General features: G+C 38.7%; 1 protein-coding gene across 1 annotated transcript in view; it reads right to left on the reverse strand.

Moving 5' to 3' along the window:
* The window catches only part of ANO2 (anoctamin 2), a 160,887-nt gene that overhangs the window by 55,717 nt on the left and 84,155 nt on the right, over window positions 1–21,015 (reverse strand). Inside the window, exon 14 of the mRNA XM_058804969.1 lies at window positions 16,829–16,912. Within this exon, the coding sequence (XP_058660952.1) occupies window positions 16,829–16,912 (84 nt within the window). The remainder of the gene's footprint in view (window positions 1–16,828; window positions 16,913–21,015) is intronic.

Consider the following 21,015-nt stretch of genomic DNA (forward strand, 5'->3'; position numbering starts at 1 on the left):
TAATATTTACTAGCAAGGGATCAAAATTTAAAGTCTTCTCTCTAACATGCACAAAAAACCCCTGAAAATTCAGAATCATTGGGTTTTAAATTTTAAATCCAGAATCACTGGACTGGGTTTTAAATTTTGTTTAGAGTTTTTATAGAGAAAACTGCTGCAGGGGGTTGTCGTGACCCAAGGGCAGGACCCACACTTGGCTTTGTTCAGCCTCAGTTAGACCTTGTGAATTACTCCAGATTTACACTGTGGAGATCAAGGTCTTGTTCAGAAGTGGTGGCTCACATAAGCCAGGAACAGGTTGGGACCTGTTAGAAATATTGGGAAATTTGCAAATTGTGGGCACTTATGTTGTCTATGGTGATAGGAGTAAGTTCAGTAAAACCAGTATATTCCTCACATAATTCCAACCTTCATTCCTAATGGAGTTTATGTTCAGCACAGAGCTCTGTGGTGAAGTGATTGTGGTTTTGACAAGCAGAGTGAGGCTAAAGACAAAATGCTTAAGCAGAAATGTACTATGTATGTGTTGGAGTATGTGTAAAATACAAACTCCGTTTGCCAGAAGCAGTGATTTGGAGGCAGCATCAACATTCAGACCAGCACATGTAGGTCTGATACAACAGCAGGAATGGTCTCAACCTCAGGGAAACAAATTAGTAGCTAAAACCAGGATTTCTCTGTATTCCTTCTAAAATTAATAAGTTTACTACCAGGCATGAGGTTTTGCAAAACAGTCTTGAATACTTTTCACCTGAGGCTCAGTTCACACTGAAATCATCCAGACATAAAGGAGATTAAAGGAAGTGTTTCCCCCAATTAAATGAAAACTTCTTACTTACAGAAAGCAAGAGACAGATTAAGTCATGAGTGAAATTCCTCCTATTTACATGGTATTTTTTTCTGCTGTTAAATTCACAACAACACCAGGAAATTAGAGTTGTATGAAAGCACATTGTTGTTTCTGAAAACAACATCTTGAAGTTGCGCTTGACTACAGATTTGTCATGTTTTGGCTCATTTATACCTTGTCTTTCAATCTTCTTTTCATCACTCCTACCTCTAAGCCAAATTCTTCTTATCCTTGCTTCTGCTACAGTTATTACATACATCTCCACTTCTCATACTAAGTTTAATGATTCCCTTGGCTATAACCTCCTCAAGTCTTTATTTAAATTATAAACATATCCAAAAATGTATTATCAGATATCTCTCCAAGCAGACAGGAACATATGAACGGGTACAAATCTACCAAGCAAAGGCTCTCCAGTGGTGTTGCTGAATGGAATTCCTATGTTCACTCCTCATGCAGAGCATGGGAGCACTTCAGCAGTTCCCCATAATCAAGCAGTACTGTGCTATATCCTACAGATACCTGACTTTTCAGTTCCAACACCCCAAATTTGTCCACAAGTTTGCGCTTCTCTTCCAGCCCACAACATGATAACAGTTCTGTACAAAACTTTATAAAGGTCTTATCACCTTCCCAAAAGTAGCAACTGATCACTTGTGCTACAGTGCTGCACAAGATTTCCCTACAGTTACATACATGAAAAAGATATTTATCTCTATTTACTAATCATCACTGGCTGCAGAGTAATACAGAAAAGTAATTACCTCTTCCTAAAGAAAACAGGACTAAGAAGGAGTGTGCTGGCCAAATCTTAGCAGCACAGTCATGGAGCAATTCTTGCAAGTCACCATCACAATTTACAAGCTCATGCAGAGCTTCAGACTCAACAAGATGAACAAGTTTCTTCAGCCATAAAAAGAATTACGTGTAGGTAGAAGGACATCAGTCCTTCTCCTCTGCCTCCAATAACAAAGGGAAGATCGGCCCTGCTTAAATCCCCCCAGGTATCATTCATACTGATAATGGAAGCCAGCAGGGTACATGGAAAAAACAAAGGTGTCTTTTAAAAGATAGGCACATCTGAGAAGACTTCAAATACAGCAGCCCCAGCTGCAACCTACACATGCCACAATTTCTCTGGGCAACCTATTTCAGTACCTCACCACCCTCACAGTGAAGAATTTCTTCCCAATATCCAATCTAAACTTGCTCTCTGTCAGAGTGAAACCATTACTTCTTTTCATGTCACTCCAGGCCCTTGTGAATATTCTCTCTCTCTCATTCTTGTGGGTACCTTTCAGGTACTGGAAGAGCAGTTAAGAGGAAAATTTTCACTTGTGTGGTTATTGTGAGACAAAATAGACTTGTGCAGCATACAAATGTGCAAGTCAGATTCCTAGGAATGCGCAAAGATATGGCAATTATTCTGCATTGAGGTCCGAAGATACATTGAATGTTTCAGAAAATAATGAACACCCATTAGTAATATTTTTCTATCCTGCAAAGTTGTATATTCAGCTTTACTGAATACTAAATGCAGGTTTAAACAGTCAGACTTAGAATGCAGTATAAATCAAGACTGCTTTAAATTTCGGAGGCTCTGATATTGTTTTTAAGCCTGGAATGTACAGCAATTTAGTAAGAAAACATCAATGCTACAAACCCTTGTATTAACACTGCCGAACCTTTACAAGTGTTCAATCACCTAAAGGAGATTTCAGAACAAAAACAAGGAAAACAAGGCTTATGATTTCAGGCATTCCTTGTCTTCTTTTAGTGCTCACTACTGTGATCTAAATGGAAGATGATCCTCACCAACTCACTCATTTATGTTCATGCACAGAAAAAACTACTTAGGCACTTCAAGATAATTCACTGCCAATTTACTTTACACATAAAATCTTTTAAAATATAGACATACAATATTAATAAAGAGAACTATTTCTACCCTTCTTCTTCTGAGAAGCTCCACATTCTCATAATCACTACAATAAAGGAAGGCTATTGAGTAAAAAGCTTACTTAACTAACTTAAAGGAAAATCTGGAATCAATACACTTGAAATCAAATGCATATTGATTGTGCCAGTGTCCTCTTCAAAAATAAACTGTTTCAGTAAATTACACAAAGCTCTCGAGGCTTGACACAATCCTTATGACTCACAGATCTTATTCCATCTATATCCCGTTAATTTTATTGCTGTGACTGGCCCCAGTTAGCAAGATTAGTACTGGTGGCAAAATCATGTACATGCAAAAGCTTATGAAAAACTTCATATTTTAACATTCTTTTTATCAAAACCTCCAAAGGTTCTACCAGCTGCACAATCACCATCTCTAACAACCTGTCTCTAAATCAGGTGAAAAAACTAACAACCCTCCACTTTGGTGGACTTTGGCCACAAAGTAATTTCCATCAAATAATTAAGGCAAAGCAAGTAAATTCTAATATATGGATAATGATGGGTTTGAGATGTTGAAAACTCTTTATAATTATCTACTTTTAATGCTGTGATAAATAAAGATGCTATGAGTCTGCTTTCCAGGATAAAACTTTCCGTAATGTTCTCTCATGACAGGACTTAGTCTTGCAAACGTTCCATTTGTAGCTCTCCCTTTGATTTCAGTAAGGGCTCTGAAAAAAGGAATTGCATAATCAGGTACTTAGTCCAATTTATTAAAACTCTGATGATATACAACCCAGTTAAGGAATACCTCTCTGTTCCATAAGAGCTTTTTACATTCCCTATAAAACACTTTCCTCCTCAGCACATAAAACTTAGTGCATGCATTGCTGTCTGTCAGTATGAAGTACAAGCCCTAGAAATGAAAATAGGGCAATTAAATCTACAAGCTGCGGGTAATTTAATAATGACAAAATAATGCTAATTGGCTTAAGAACTTCGGAGCCACTTTCAATCATTTTATTAGTCAGGTTGTGAAAACCATGGCAATATTGTGATACTACTGTTTCTAAAAGTAGAATCTTTCTTATCACATTTGCTGGTACAGTACTTCCCTCAAGTGGTAAATTTATTTCTGCCTGTTTTGAATTTTCCTCTATGATACTAAACAGTAAAAACACATACTATGCTTCTTTGTCATCTTGCATTTTGGGTTGTTATAGATTCAATTATTTCTTTTTCTTGCTGGTCTTTGTTTCAACTGCTCCTTTCAATGCAAGACTTTTTAATTGTGTCAACCACAGAACTATACATTAAATATTACCAGCATATCTCTATCAGATGTATATGACACATTTCAGAGCACAACATCCCTGCTTGGGATGACAGCTTGTTGTGCTCCAAAGGCTGATACTCAGACAAATGCTGTTGACAACATTCATAAACAGCCTGGATTTGGGGACTGTATTGAGCTCTTCTGAGACTGCATCTAAAGACCTTTAAAAGTAGAAGAAAGACATTTATATCCAGAAACAAGTTAAGCATGAAGTCATCAGGATGGTTAGTTATGGGGATATAGCTCTACCTAGAAGGAAAGGCTTAAAGAAATGAACTTATTCTGCCTGGAAAAAAAGAGGCTGAAGATGCAATTGCTGTAGAAAACTGTCTAGGAGGAGGGTGTAGGGAAGACAGACCCAGAACCCTCTTGGAAGTTCAGAGTGATGAGTTGAGAAGCAACAGACACAAGTTGCAACAGGGAAAATTCCAGTCAGGTTTCGGAAATCACAGAAACTCCTCTCAATGAGGTCAGGCCAACATTGCAGCATGTTCCTCAGAAAGGCTGAGAATCTCCATCATTGGGAACTATAAAAATGTGAGTGAACAAGGCCTTAAGCAAACTGTTCCAAAGTTGGACTTGATTTGGTCAGGGGAGTGGACTGGAAGGTTTCAAGAGATCCTGCCTAATCTGTATCATCCTACAGCTTTGATTAATTTTAATATCATAACTAGATTACCTTTAAAAGCAGGACTACTGAACAGTGCCCACTCTTCTCCATTCCTTTTTTTCTTCTCTGCATCTACAGTTTCTTTGGGATTCTTTGTTTGGGTTTTTATTCTTTTTTTTTCACTTTTTTAAAAAGTTCCTTTGCAAAATTTAGTTCAAACTGAACTTTTAACATTTATCGTTTACCCTGCTCTCATTCTTTCTCCGAAGGTATAGTTTTCTTTGCTGAACAATCTTTTTTGATCTACTGCATTTTAGTATTCTGATTGTTTGTAACATCCTCCTTAAGGGAAATTATTACCACATGAGCTCAGTGATCTAATTCATTAATTTATATTATATCCTTCAATATGAGCATTTTCAGTGGGTTTTTTTGTAAGCGGAACTTAGAGAAGACTGAAGTCTTGCTGGCATTTAGATCTCGATCACATCAGATTTGTTAGTTTTGAAGATAACTTTCCTTAACTTATCATTATTGTCACAAAAATTAAAAACCGCAGCTACAGCCTGAAGGAACTTTAGCCTATTATTCAATATAATTTTAGTTGAAACAACTCATATGACTTTATTAACTTGTTGCTTTAAAAGATTTTAAAAAGATTTCCTACAGCTGACATAGCCAATTAGAATTCTCTTAGGTCAACTGTAGACAGACACCTCAATGTACGAGGTTGTTGTTTGAGGCTCAGAGAAAGAGGGACACAAAAGAACCAGTGGTACCTGCCTTAGCAAGTAATTAAAAGAAAATTAACTTGGTGAATGATAGCAACAATCAAAAAAATAAAGCTAAGTTAAATAAAAATATGAAGTGCTGCAACCTGAATAATTTTAGATAAAAATGAGTATTACTAGCTACTGATTTATTACAGACAATAAGTGGTTGATACAATTATTTTCCCACTTAATCAGCTTTATATAATATTGTCATGTTGTGACAAAGAAACCAGTGTGCAATAAGTGCCTGGTATGACATTTTTTCTGTATCCTTTTTGTTTTTAAAAGCATTAGACTATGTCTTTCCTGATCCTGTCTATACTTATGAAGGAATACATAAGCCTCAGCTCTTTGTTTACCTTTTGAAAGTATGCTTAAGTTCTCTAAAAAGCATAGCAATATATAAAATTAAAATTAATTTAATTCAATTTATCCCCAGGTCTGCATTCCCTATACCTATATTTGGTGTTGTACCTCAAGCCTGTGAATCAGTGAGCAGCATTTATCCCTAAAAGCAGGGCAAACAGGGACCCTCTGAGACTGCAGGAGAAACGTGCCACCTCTTAAGCCACCTGTGTTGAATACCTGTTCTCCACCAGCATCAGCACAGTGTCATCTGGTTGTGACTCCAGGTTTCTCTTCCTAATAAAATTGTTGCCAACACACTTAAGCCATGCAGGGATTTAAAACAGTGTCCCAACCTCAATATGGTAATTTTCCCTTCCAAACCCTTCTGAATGCAGCTGACTGACTCATTTCCCATTCAAACTGATCTTGCCATTAGGTATCATATGAAGGATGATAATTCTCTCTGCCAACAGTCAGGAGCTTCTCCCAGTCCTGATTGCTCCACTGAACATCTAGGAAGCATGAATGTGAAGATTGCTGCTCATGTCTCATATATTTTTGGACGTACCTGGAAGACAATATAATTTAGAACAGCTGTGTACTGCTAACAATTTGACCACCGAAGGTCTTTCTGTCTCAAATTTCTTCCAGGATGTCATAAAGGCTGCTTCCATAAGCCAAAACATTTACCCAAATGGAAGTGACTCATCTCATCAGTCCAACTAGCACCACAGGTAACAATTGAACATGCAAATCAAATGCATTCAAACACCACATCCCATCACCTTTGTTTTCCTGCAATGAGTGCCCCAAAACTCAGACATAACAGACTCAGGAGAGTGATAGCAGGATCCTATAATTATGGAATGTTTCAGGTTGGGAGGACCTTGAAGACCATCTGGTTCCAAACTCCTGCCATGGGCAGAGACACCTTCCACCAGACCAGGTTGCTCTGAGCCCCATTGAGCCTGGTCTTCAACACTTCCAGGGATGGAGCAGCCAAAGTAAATTTTCTTCACTCTTCACCATTAACACAGCTATGGGTTTTGAACAGTTCAGTCTGTACTGCTTGTGGCCTTACATTTCCTAAAGTTCTGTAAATAGCTCACAATTAATCCTTTTCTCAAAAGCCTGCAATTGTTTTATTCTCTCATTATATGTTTCCTGTCCTTAGTTTTCAACCCTGCTTCTAACTCAGCATTTATCAGGCTGACAACGTTCCAGCTTCCATGTCAACCCATTTAGACCATCTCTTATCATGTAGTACAAAACTAGGAAAACACACTTTAAAAAAAAATCTGAACATAACTTTTAAGTTATGCTTTAGATGTATACTTTGCTATCCAATCTTAGCCATTCTGGAAGAAATTGTCTGCTCTCTTTCTTCTTCAGACTGCTAAAAACTAGTTACATTTTTGCTTGACTTTATTTTTTCTGATTCAGTTTTTGTCTCTCTGAACCTGCTCTAGATTTTCATTTCCATTAGGAGAAACTAACTAGCAAAAATTGTCCTTAAGGTGTGGGTTATTCTCTGGTTTAGCACTCAGAGGTGAAAGGAACTAATTATATATTGGAATAAATGAAAGTAGGTGGAAATTTTCCTTTTTGATATGGCAGCCTTCTAAATCCTGAAGAACAAAATGTCAGAATCCAGCCATGATGCATTTGTTTCCATAACTGAACAACCCTTGGGAAGTAATATCCAAGAAACAAATATATTTTATTATATTTTGATATATTTAGTAATATAAGTGAGAAACAAAAATTTTTCAAGAACAGAACTTATCTACATTCTAAAGCTTTAGACCTGCACAAAATGAAGAGATACCTGCAAAGTTTCCCACATTCTATATATTATATTTCTTCAAGGAAGATATTCCCAACACTGTAAAACCTTTTTAAAAAATTGGAAAAAAAGTGGATGACAGAAAATCATGACATCAAGGACAGCCGAGAAGGATGGGCACTGAACAGCAGTGGGTAGAAGGCACTGTAGTGGCGTTACCAAATCAGCTACTTGAAAATCAGATTTTTCTCTTTTCCTTTGAAATGAAAATTCTTACACACACTTTTCTAGTCAGTCACAGTGAAATATATTGATTAATAACTTATTGAATAAATTCTATTCCCCCTGTGGAATACATAGTTGGTTTACTGAAGTACACTACATTTCCCTGCCACAGGGAATCCATTATATCATTAATCAAACACACAATGGTTGGCATTGTTATGGCATAGTTATTAATTTGCCTTTAGTAAACTCAAGTTACATTTTGTCCTATTGCTAAGGTACTTCTAGTAAGGCTCAAGTTATATTTTCTTTCAAAATATGCTTATTGTGGTCAAACCAATTTGTCTGCACTTATATGAATCATTTCTTTCCTGCATTTCACAGAATTGCACAATTAGAATTAAAAGGGGCCTCTGGAGACCATCTTAGTTCTCTATCCTGCTTAGAGCAGGGTCACTGAGAGCAGGTTTCTCAGGCCTCTGTGCAGACAGGCTTTACTCGTCTCTAGAAATGGAGACTCCTCAAAGTATCTGGGCAAATTACAATCATAGAATTACAGGATAGTTTGAGTTGGAAGGGACCTTAAATCTCAACCTAATTCCAACCCTCTGCCATGGGCAGGGACACCTTCCACTATCCCAGCTTGTTCAGAGCCCCATCCAGCACGGCCTGGAACACTGCGAGGGATGGGGCAGCCACAGCTTCTCTGGGCACCCTGTGCCAGGGCCTCACCACCCTCACAGGGAACAATTCCTTCCGGATATCCAACCTAACCTTCTTCTCTGTCAGTGTGAAGCCATTGCCCCTTGTCCTGTCATGCCAGGCCCTTGTCAAGAGTCTTTCTCCATCTTTCCTGTGGGCTCCCTTCAGGCACTGGAAGGCCACAGTGAGGTCACCCCAAAACCTTTTCTTCTCCAGTCTGAAATAGTTCAGACTGAAATATTTCTACTCTCCCAGCCTTTCCTCCCAGCAGAGCTGCTCCATCCCTCTGATCACCTTGGTGTCAAGGTTTATTTACTACATGAAATACCACAGTGTGAAGGGGCTTCTAAAAACAATGCCATCGTATCCTTAAATCAAGTGAAACACAAAAATCTGCAGATCAGCAGGCAAGTGTTTTTCAATCAAAAACTGAGCAGCTCAAACTGAGTTACTTAGCTCTTTAAGCTTGGAGTTTATGGAATTACAATCTTCGTGGGATGGACGCCCAAAAGAACTGAATGTAAACGCAGTTTATTTCTTTAAAATTGCAGACAGGATTAAGTATGCATCAAATAAAAAAATTCTTGGCAACTAACTTTATGACTGTTGTTTCTGCAGCCAATTTCTGTAAATTTTGTCCCAGATCTGGGCTTCTGTAGGAGATAAATAGCATGAAATTTACCCTCTAAGTGTGCTCAAAGGAAGGTAAAAAATATACTCCAAGTTACAGGGGTTTGTCACCAGCTCCCAGGACAGGGAGAATATTCTAGTTTTTTTCTTACTGTTTTTTCTAGTGCATTAAATCAAAACCCAGCAGACTTCTGGAGATTTATTTTTCAGCCTGAAAATTTGCTGTGGCACTCCAACCTGTTAGTATAGTCTTTGACAGGGTACAATGCAAGTCAGTTGGTGCAGACTTAAGGACTTTATTACTTACTCAGGCAGAACTCTCCTTAATTTCAAGTACTGATGAATGCAACCTATAGAAATTAGTCTTTCCACCCTGTTTAATAGGAAAGAGATCTGCATCGTCTTGAATGCTGTCAACAAGAAGCTTAGGCCACAATTCAGAAAAAGCATTTAATTGTATCCGTATCCAGGACACTGAAGTCTGTGCTTAACTTTAATTACATGCTTGGGTCGGAGTTCTATGATTAAATAATGCAATCTATAGCATCACCCAAGAGAGAATGCTTCCTTCAGCCAAAATCTTAATAAGTTACATAAATAAGACCAATAAACAGCAGCCTTGCCTCCTCTTGTTTCTCGGTTCAAAACACCCTTCCGACAAAGACCACTATTTTTGTTTATAATTTTTTTTAGCGGAATCTCACAAGTAAAACAGCATTTTCTTAAAATTCTTCCTCTCATCTGCACTGTTCAGCCTCCAACAGTTGAATAAAAAAGTATCCAGCATTCCTAATTTAACACATTTTAGCTGTCTAGGAAAAACAAAAGTTACTCCTTTGGGAAAGACAAGCAGTGATTTCATTTACTTATAACTGTGAAGAAAAAGAATGGAAGATAGATGAACAAGCTGATGTTATTGCAAGTTGATCTCTGTCATCTCCCTAAGGACACCAAGATGAGGGAAGGGCCTTGAAAACAGGAGAAAGAACAATCTTGTATCCATTCTCACAGAAAGGACAAAAGAATAATTAAGGAATTAAGAAATAATGATAATTAAGGAATCATAATAAGTCTCACTTTGTTCTCTTGAAAAGTGAAGAAACCCACCCTAAACACATCATGAGAAGTCAGTATTTGTGAAGAGTCGTTCTGGATTTACCAAGGGTGAATCATTTCCTGCACCAGCCTGGCTGCTTTCAGTAAGGAAAATGACTGGACCTGTGGGCAAGAGGAGACTTGTCATTTGCCTTGACTTCAGCAAAAGTGAGTTCCATGGTTTGCTCAGAGGGTGTTAGTAAGTGTGCCTGGAAACCTGTAACAGCTGGAGTACTGCTGCGGTCATCCTAGAACCACCCTGCTTTACAGGAGAAGGTGATGGAATGCTTGGTCCTGGATGATGATTTTAGGCTGGGGTGGGTCAAGAGATGGTCACTTTTCTTAAGCATGCAGCTGCCATCCAGAGAGAACTGGACTGACTGAAGGAACAGGTCTCTACTAACCTCCTGAACTTCATCAAGAGCAAATGCCTTTGAAGCAGAAAACTCCTTGGAGGAGAACTGACTCTAGTTAAAAGACCCTTTGGTGTCTGCAGAAAACAAGATGAACAAGAGCCAAGAGCGTGCCCTGACAGCAAAGTCCAATAGCACGTGGGCTGTGTCAATGAGTGGGTCCAGGGAAGTGATTACTTCAGCTTTTCAGCACACTAAAATATTGGTTTGGGCCTTCCAGTAGAAGACATTAATCCCACTACTTATGTAAGTCAAGGGCAGAGAACGTGTCCAAGGAAGAGAAACTGAGGAACAAGGCTTGCTCAGCACAGTTAAGGAGCTCATCAAAAGACAGGGCCAGGCTCTTCACTGTGGTTAATGCTGGAAGTACAAGAGACAATGGGCTTAAACTGAAAGCAGAGACGTTCAGGCTGGATATAATGACAAGTTTTCACATAATGAGGACAGTCAGGGCATATCCAGAAAGATGTTACCATCTCCATCCTTGGACATTTCCATAACCTGACCAGGTAATATCCTGAGTAACACAGTTTGAGGTCACACTTTTTGACAGGAGTAGTTATGTGGACTACATAAGATCCTGAAAGCATTCCCAACTTGGAATATTCTACTATAATACACGTTTAAGGATTTTGTTACTTCATATTGAGAGTGTAGGAAGAGCTATTTCCTACTGAAGTCTGGCTGGAATATAATTGTAGACACAGGAGCACAGCACTGTGGCCCTACATTGGGTTCATCTCTCTGATACAAAAGAGGAAATCCCATTGCAGATTTTCTGAGGAACAGGGAGCAAGTGGGACATTTTTAGCTGTATTTCTTCCACTACTCCATACAACGATAACCAAATTCCAAGACAGCAATACTGAGAAGGTTTGAACACATGCCATGTACTCTAAAATTAAAGAACCCTCACATCTAAATAACACATTGAAAGACCATGTCAACAGTCCTTTGAAGACATAAATTCTGCTTATGAATACTCTGGTATGAAACATCCATAGCTTAGAAGTCAAATAAACACTAAAAAAAACAGAATTATGACAAGTACAAGTATAAAAAAGAGGAAGAAATCTCTGTGGAAGATTAGAATCATGTGTGTCTTCATTCATCTTCAGCCATTCTTTTATTTTCATTCAGTCATTTTTTATTTTCAAAAGTTAATGATACAAGAAATAAGCTGGAAAAGAAAAAAAATGTAATTTATTACATACTCATCTTACTATCCCATATGTTTAGAAAGATATTTCTCAAAGTAAAGACATGTAAGAGGCCAGAAAGACACTGGCCAGTTTAAGAAATATTGTATCAAATGGATGGGTTTATCGTACTAATAATATGGTTCAATAAATGCTAAAATACTAGGGATTAAAGAACTCTGGGTATCTTAAAAGTTCTTTTATAATTCTGATTATTCAAACTGGTATTTATGACCAATTATCTTGTTTTTTTCTACAGAGTTTCAGCTAATATTTACAATAATAAGAGATTTTTTTTTCTTTAGCTAATCTTATCAAGGACTTGCTTATGGAAGAAATGGGCTCCAGTATCTAAAAGGGTTTTTAATCCTTATGGGAGATTTGCTTACGGAAGATTGGTAATCAACTGCTAGCAAGAATTTTTATTTCATGTTTTGCAATGTTGAAATTTTAAAAATAGATATATAAAGTATTAGCAATGTGCAATTCTACTTCATATTTATCTGTATCATCCTTTACACCAGAGACCCTCCCCTCCAAATTAGCTTGCTTTAACTCAGTTTAACTCAGTTGTTCACTGGAATGATGGTTCAGAAAGAAATATTTCTTTTTTGTTTCAATTACCAGCTGAATTAACTATTTGAATAATTGATTCTGCCAGTATCATATTTAAAATGAATTAAAGGAAAGACAGAATGCCAGAATCTATTACTGCTAGGGTTTGCTCCAAGTCAGGACACAAGCCAAAAGACAAGCCCTTATTTTTCTATAAAGAAAATTTTTCTTGAGAAATATGTAGAATGAGTCATTTACTTTCCTGCCAAATAGGAAAGATAAGAACACGCACACACACACACACACACACGTGTGTGTATATATATATATATATATATATATATATATATATATATATACACACATGTTATGTTCAATCATGTTTGCCAGATCAGCTGGACATTTAATGAAAAGGAGTCAGGGTCATCTCTCACAAAAATGACTGGAAGGCTTTCCATCAGCTCCAGTGAGAGTTGGATCTAGCCCCATCTGCATGTTTTCAGGCACAAGACCAATTTTCATTTCCTGACCTCTGTGTAATTCCATTGAGGATTCCACTACTGCAGAGAGAGAAGAACATCTCAGAAGACTGCAAATATCCACCACATTTTCAGTTAACATTCTGCACATAACTTAACCCTATTCATTAAAGATTTCTATCCACATCTTCTGTGTTATAGTTCATTTAAGAAAAACAAAATATACCATTAATTGCTTCATTAAAAAGCTTGCATCTGCTGTGTTTGCATGAATGTATTATCAGATACATGCATTCATACATGTGTGTGTAATCCTTCATCTCTGCTGCAAGAACAAAAATGCCTTTTGATGTACATGAATAAAGGAGCTATACATTGCAAGCCTTTATATCAGAGAATCATAGAATGGGTTGAATTGGAAGGGACCTTGAAGATCAGTCAGTTCCAACCCCCTGCCATGGGCAGGGACACCTTCCACTAGCCCAGGCTGTTCCAAGCCCCATCCAACCTGGTCTGGAACACTTCCAGGGATGGGACAGCCACAACTTCTCTGGGCAACCTGTGCCAGGGCATCCACCACCCTCACAAGGAAGAATTTCATCCTAATTTTTAACCTAAACTTGTTCTCTGTCAGTTTGAATTCATTCCACATTATGCTGTCACTACATGTCCTTGTTAATAGCACGTGACCATAAAGAATTAAATAGCGATACTGACTATAAGACAGGTCATTCCAGATTTCCCAAATCGGTCCCTTAGAATTTTCTAAAATCAATGTCATAATTCATGAAGACTGTCTATTTATCTATTTGCTACTTAACCTGAGGCATTTCACACAAATGTTTCAACTCCTTTAGCTGTAAATGAATTCTCTTCTGAAATAATAGAAGTTAGTGTTACTGTTCATCAATCTTTTGTGAAGCTCTCTGAGCCCTTGCAGTTTCTTTCTCACTCTCCAAATAACCAATAAAATATTTATTCAAACAGCCTGAACAGAGTGGAGGAGGGTGAAATTTTGTTATTTTCTTATTCCAGTAGCAGAAACACACCCAAGTGGTGTTTTGTATGAGAGCTATATTCTAGAACACAACCCCCACTGGGCAAGTAATATATTAGATGTGTCATACTTTGTCTTGCCAGGCTCATCAGGCTGATTTGGAATTTGCTGCCTGGGTAGAGTGACTCATATGTTTATTGTGCCTGACAGGTGCTGGGCATCTTCCACACTCATTAAAGTTAATGACTTGAACAGCAGAGAGGGAAAACTGTGTGCTGGTTTCCTCTGAACATGTACTGCCAAGTTATCATTTAAGAGCGGATGTAAGTGGTGTGACCTTTCTCCTGCAATCACAAAAGCAGCCCCTAACTAAACCCCTGTCCCCTTCATTGCAAAAATGACCCGATTAGCTTCACAGGAACTCCTTGTTGGAGTAAGGCAAGGAAAAAAAATGCACTGTACAAAAAGCTTTGCACATAAAAGCTGCTTCTTGCCATAAAATCAGTCACTTCCTCACTGGAACAGAGGAATTAACATACTGGAAACAAGCCAATAATTTTATAGAAATATATACCTTTAAGTAAACTCTACACCAGTATGCTCACAATAGCCACTCTTTGGCATCATTTCTATCCCAACAAGCCACAGCTGCTGAACTGGAGACTTCTGACTTGAAGTTAGATAAGTAATGAGAAATTTTAGGCAGCAATGCCAGAGCCAATCCTTTGATATTAACTCCATACTACAGTTTTTGACCAGCCACACTAAAAAAGAGATGCCTTTAATTTACAATGGTTTGCTAAAAATATTCAGGAGAAAACTTCACAGAGACTTATGCCATGAAATTAGACTGTCAACCAAAACATGAGGAGATAGAAACCTCACAGACATCTGTGTACTCACACAAAACCAAGAAATTAGGAGGATTGAATCTTTAACTACAGAGACATCTCTACTTTGATGCCTGTCCAGCCACTAGATCTCTCCTAGTAATATGACCAAGTTCTATACCCTGGCATCCACTCAATAAGACAGAAATACTGAGCCAGAGACCTCACAGAAACCTGTGTCTTAATATTAACCTGCCACACAAAATCTCCTGAGCTAATGGTCTTGCAAAAAGAAAAGGTTGAAATCTCTAAAAATAAGGCTAAATAATTATTGCAATCTTAAATACTCACCACTTTTAATGTTTAATTTTTCAAGTCTTCCAAAGCAAAATGTAATGGTGCCTTTCCACATTAGGACTGTTTAATGGAACTGTTATGTTTAGGTTCTTTCCTCTCCTGCAGTTCTCACATCAACATCTATTGTTCTCACAATTTTATAAGACACTCATGTACAAAGGCGTGAGCAACACATCTTCCAAACCCAGACTAATGTGCTGTTTTCTGGACAGAATTAGTAGGCCAGAATGTTCACTGACGGAAAACTGCTCAGTTGCTTGGAATATATTTCAGTAATTTGGGGAACACTGATTCATAAATTTGGGGGTTTTTTCCATCCACATTAGCACAGAAAGCAATTTGACAAAAAATATACCATGTTAGACCTCATTCTTGATGTCTGAAAGGAGCTTTTCCTAGTTTTGTAGTGCTGGATCTTACATTGTTCCTTGTTTTCCACCTATTTACCTAACATTTCTTCTTGGGTTGTTTTTTGGGTTTTGGTGTGGGGTTTTTTCATTTGGTTGGTGTTTTGGGGGATTTTTGTTGGGGCTTTTTTATGTTTCTTTTTGTTTTACCTTAAATTAATATCTAATTTATAATTATTTCTGTATCTCAGATAAGCAAGATAATCACAATATTCTACAGCATCAATGGCTAACTTGTTTCCAGTTCCCATTTACCTTAAGCCAAAACAACAAAAGCTGAAGAGCAACTACTTTATTGGACTTTTACAGTCCTTGATTCCTCACTTGAAAGACCAAGGGAGCTGTACAATGTGTAAGACCCCACAGTGCTCTGTGAGTCTCTGCTTCTTGGGCAAGATCAAAACCACCACTACAATTACTGAGAATCTTTCCATGATTTTCTGTGGCGTTTGGTTGGGCACAACAGGTAACAGGCAGGCTCACTGAAATGAAAGATTGCCTGGAAACATTTTACAATGGTGGTCAGCAGAAGAAAGGGATAATGTAGTTCTTCCACAAGCTAAATTTGTTGGACCAAACCTGAAAACTTGAAAATTCTCCACTTCGGATACTGATTCTCAACCTATAATCAAATTAAACTGATTTTTTCTCCCTGGAAGCTGAACATGGTATTGGAATGCTTTGACTTTCCTGGCACATGTGGAATGCAGGGAAAGAGCAATGGTTAACCAAGCCTAATGGAGCAAGACTACAGAACTTGTGAATATTTAGAAAATAGACCTCAGTCAATAATTTACAAGATGAGATTGATAAAAAAGGGCTTGTTCAAAAAAGTTTGAAATAGACATAAAAATCCTGAACCCTGTTCAGTCTGAAAATTATCTACCAACTATTTTTCAATTTATCCTGGAAATGTCATTAAAACTTCACAACTGTGTAACTGCAGCAGCACTAAAGTCACCGAGGTCACCTTTGCAAATGAAATCACCATAATAAAAGTTGCTATCTCCATTCTGCAGAAAGTACTGACATTCTGAGGGATGAGGGATTGCTATAAGAATTCTGTAGTGATTCTCTTGGGAATCAGGCACTACTCCCCAGATTAGGTCGTGAACCACCTGTCAACCCCATTTCTATGCAAATTGCTTTACTTTGAAAGACATGACCTCAAAGCCCTGGAATGGCACTGCAGCACACGGCCACCTACCAACTCAAAAGGCTAATTAACAGCACCAAAAAGTGCCTTTTGTAACCTCTGAGAGACAGACAAAAATATAATCACAACATAACTAAACACAAATCCCACATAAATTAAAAGATAAGGTGCATCTCACCTCGTTTGAACTTTCTGTTGGAATGTTTTTATTTTTCAGCTTTTTCTGCAGCAATTTGGTTTCATACTCTGGCCTGGGATGCTCCTGAAAAGACAAAAACAAACAAACAAATGTTATTATGATTAGGAGAAAATCCCCAAAATTTTTGGTCATATTTACAAACAAAGCCATCAAGATAATTCAACTCCACACGCCTTTTGGACTAGGCTGTCAGATCTGGCCCAGCTTCCCTAATCAATAACCTTTCAATGTGCCCATGCAAAATATCTTTTCCTCTCCCAAATTAGAGCATAAATTAAAAGAGATGAAAAAAATTTACCAGGCTTTTCAAGTGAGCAGCTTACAAAAGAGAAAAGTATCATGCATGTCCTCATTCCCACCAAGTTCTGAATCCATGCAGAGCTGGAATTTGGATTGATATCTCCCACAAAAAAAAGACTATTCCTACAGCAGTGGTCATAGCACCCCTCTTTACTGTAATAAGAACCCTTGCATATCAGCCCCATCCAAAATAATGGATTATTAACATTTTTTAATTAATCTGATAGTCATGAAGAGAACAAAATCCATTCTAAATTAATGAATCTTCATGAGCAATAAAAGGGGGCCTACATGTAACTGACACAACATTTTCACCACAGCAGACACAACCCTCACTATTCTCTGTTGCATGTGAGAATATAAAAACAGTAACACCTCCAAAATATTTTTTTATCCTGATAGTGAAGTTTTCCTAATGCATTCAAAAAGTATGTGATAAAGTATCATTTAAATAATTGAATCTTGGAATAGTTTGAGTTGGAAGGGTCCTTACATCTCATTCCAACCCATTTGCCATGGGCAGGGACACCTTCCACTGTGATGAGTAAATGCTTTTGGTCATAAGGAATAGCAAAAGTCACAGGGTCTTGCAAACAATCAGAAAAATGTAATTATTAATTACACACTTTGCATGGAAATGGGTGTGTAATCCCTAACCTACTATAAAAGAACATGGCACTGGACTTTGGATAAAAGAATGAGATGAAAGGGAAGAGAGAAAAGGAGATTAATAAGAGAGAGAGAAAGAGATGAGCAGCTCTAATTCCAGTGTTGGTCTCTGATGGGGTAATGAGGTATCCAGGATCCTGAGGGGTTCCACCTAGGAGTGCTGGGTGTTTCCCTTTTAGGGATGGGTTTCTCCCCTGAAGGTAAGTTTCTTGCTTTCCAGTCAAATAAGTTATCTTGAACCCTCCATCCTTTCAACCTTTCTGGAACTGGACAAGGAGCTTTCAGGGGTCTTGGGTGGTCTTGATCCTCTCTACAGTCCATGCCCACTTCTTGGCCTCATTCCTGCACTTTTCCAGTTGTGCCTCTGTGGACTTCACCAAGATATTTGCTCCAGAAAAGTGCTGCACTACCTCCACATGTCCCCCTTCACCAGCCCCATTTTGTTCTTCCTCCTGGCATGCTGGTACCAAAAGCCCTTGCCTGTGTCTACCAACAATCCTCAGTTGGCTCCGTGGCTACCCCAATATCAGTGTTTGAGACACTCAGCAGACACTTCTTTTCTGGGTATCTACACAAGGCTGCTCCAAGCCCCATCCACCCCAGCCTGGAGCACTGCCAGGAACAGGGCAGCCACAGCTGTGGGAAACCTGTGGCAGGGCCTCTCCACCCTCACAGGAGCAATTTCTTCCCAATATCCCATGTAAACCTGCTCTCTGTCAGTGTGAAGCCATTCTCCCTTGTCATGTCACTCCAGGCCCTTGTCCAGAGTCTCTCTCCCTCTTCCCTGTGGGCTCCCTTCAGGCACTGGAAGGCCACAATGAGGTCGCCCCAAAGCCTTCTCTTCTCCAGGCTGAACAACTCCAATGCTTTCCAGCCTTTTCTTGTAAGAGAGGTTCTCCATCCCTCTGATCCCTCTTCTGGATGACATGCAGAACTCCAAGAAACAGTAGGGCACAGGTAAACTCTAACATTAATATAAAAGCTGATCAGCAGCAAAAATGGTGGTAAGCAGGATGAGAAAAAGACAAAGATACAACAATAGGCATTTGAAGTTGCTGCAGTCAACACCTGTATCCTGATACTTCTTAAATTTTTACTGGCTTGTGTTGATTTGCATTATTTGCTACGATTCTTCCTTATATAAAAATTCAGGGGTTGGATGTTGTTGCAGTGTGTTGTAATACCCTGTTTTAAACTTCCGTGTCCCTTCCCCAGGTGTGCCAATACCCCTCTTCCCCTTCCCCCCTCGCCCCCTGCTGGGCTGTCAATCAGTTTTAACATTCCAGCAAGGCGTTGTGTGGTTCATCACTTTCAAAGGATGCCCCTCAGGCCCAGAGGTCATTGGCCTGTCTGGGTGTCATCCTCCCCTGAGACCCCGCTCCTCCCACCTGGTTGGTGGCTCACCTGTCCCCTCCCCTCCCCCTGCCCCGGGAGCTTAAAAGGTGAATCAGACCATGTGGTTGGCATTCTGTTGGAGCTGTTGTGTGACCATGAATAAAGCTCTGGATATTAACCCTCCACCAGAATCCATCTCCTTTGTCTTCACCATCGCCTGAAGCCTTCCTCCTGAGGTAAACAGAGTTCCTACCAAGCCTGGGCTTGTTCAGCTGCCCAGCTGCAACCACCAGCAAGCCAAAGGTGTCTCTGGGGTGATACACCGCAGTTGCTGCCTTTGGCCCAGCAGCAAGGGTCAGACTGGCCCAGGCACAATCTACCTGGTAATATTGGGATTCATATTCCAATAGGATGTGACAAACATCTTTAGACTTAAATGAAGAAAGGATGAAGATATCTGGCATGGGTAGCTACATGAGAGGAGACAGCTTTATCAAAGCAGGGAAAGGAGATAAATGAGGCTGTAAGAAACGGAGAAGATCTAGATAAACTATGCTACTTCAGACCTGAATTTGTTTTCTTCCTTTTTTCTCTTACTTTCTGCTAAACAAAGTATTCTGAGACATGAGGAGCAGTGTCCAGAGGTCAGAGCAACTTTTGAAAACTGATTTGAATGAAAACTAGGTGAAATAAAGAAAATAAATGCCAAGCAAAACATTGTACACTAAATTAATTTTTGCTATTGACAATTTTGCTCTGAGAGCATATTCTGTTCAAATTTGGCCAAATTATGTTTAACTTTCCTAGTAGGACATTCTAGTATCCTTTTAACTGCCTTTCATACACCTACACCTGGACTGGAATAGTAGTTGATCTGTCTTCATTGAATTTGCCAAGTCATCTTACCCTTGACTGAACAGACCAAAGAGCTCTCTGGAATGCATTTTGTATATATTCCTTTTATGACTATTTTGCACCAAATATTTCTTTGCAGTCCAGACTTAGGGATGTTTGACCCATGCATCCATGGATGTGAAGGGACAATTCCGCTCAGCTGTAAAAAGAGTGTGGTTCAGAATCAATTCTTTGTCTGAAAATGGGAAGAGTCCTACACTTAGGACAGCAAGCTAGAAATAGTTGTCATGTCTTCACAAAGGCCAAATGTCCATGTAGAGATAGATCTGAAAACCAGGATACTGGAAGTTGCCAGTACACTTATTGAAAACCATGTGAGCCAAGGTACTGCGAGGCCGAATGAGTGCTCCAAGTAGAAAACAATGATTCCCATTCTGAAAACAAAGAGCCAAAATATGAAATATCTACTCAGGCAAAACTCATGTTGACAGTGGGAATTTTCTTTGAGAGTGGTCTCCAGGATTTGCCTCAAACATACACATGTGTATCTACTATCCATCAAATTAAGCCTCTGTATAAAATGATCCAGTTTGATAAGAATAAATAATGTAAACCCATCTCTCCTTAATTTCCCTTTGATTTAGAAAGAACGTGATAATAAAATTTTACAAACATGCATGACAAACACATGGAATGTATTTAAAAAAAAAAAAATTAGAACCATAACAACTATCCCAGATTTGACAGGCCAAAGGAATTATAAAAAAAAAAAATAAGCCATACACTCTAAGTGAAGACAAGACCCATGGAAAATTTGTTGAACATCCTTATGCTAACACCCTGAACACAAGCAGAGCAGCTAAGCAGTTCACATTGATGGGAAGGAAGGTTTCCACAAATAAAAATTGGAATGACCCAGCTGCTGCCCCAATACCAGATGCAAATGTGGAATGAGCAGAACAGAGAACCCAGCTGTTCTCTGCTGCAAAAGGGTTAATTATTAGAAA

The sequence above is a fragment of the Ammospiza caudacuta genome, chromosome 5 (assembly GCF_027887145.1).
Source record: "Ammospiza caudacuta isolate bAmmCau1 chromosome 5, bAmmCau1.pri, whole genome shotgun sequence".
In the NCBI taxonomy this organism is placed as follows: domain Eukaryota; kingdom Metazoa; phylum Chordata; class Aves; order Passeriformes; family Passerellidae; genus Ammospiza; species Ammospiza caudacuta.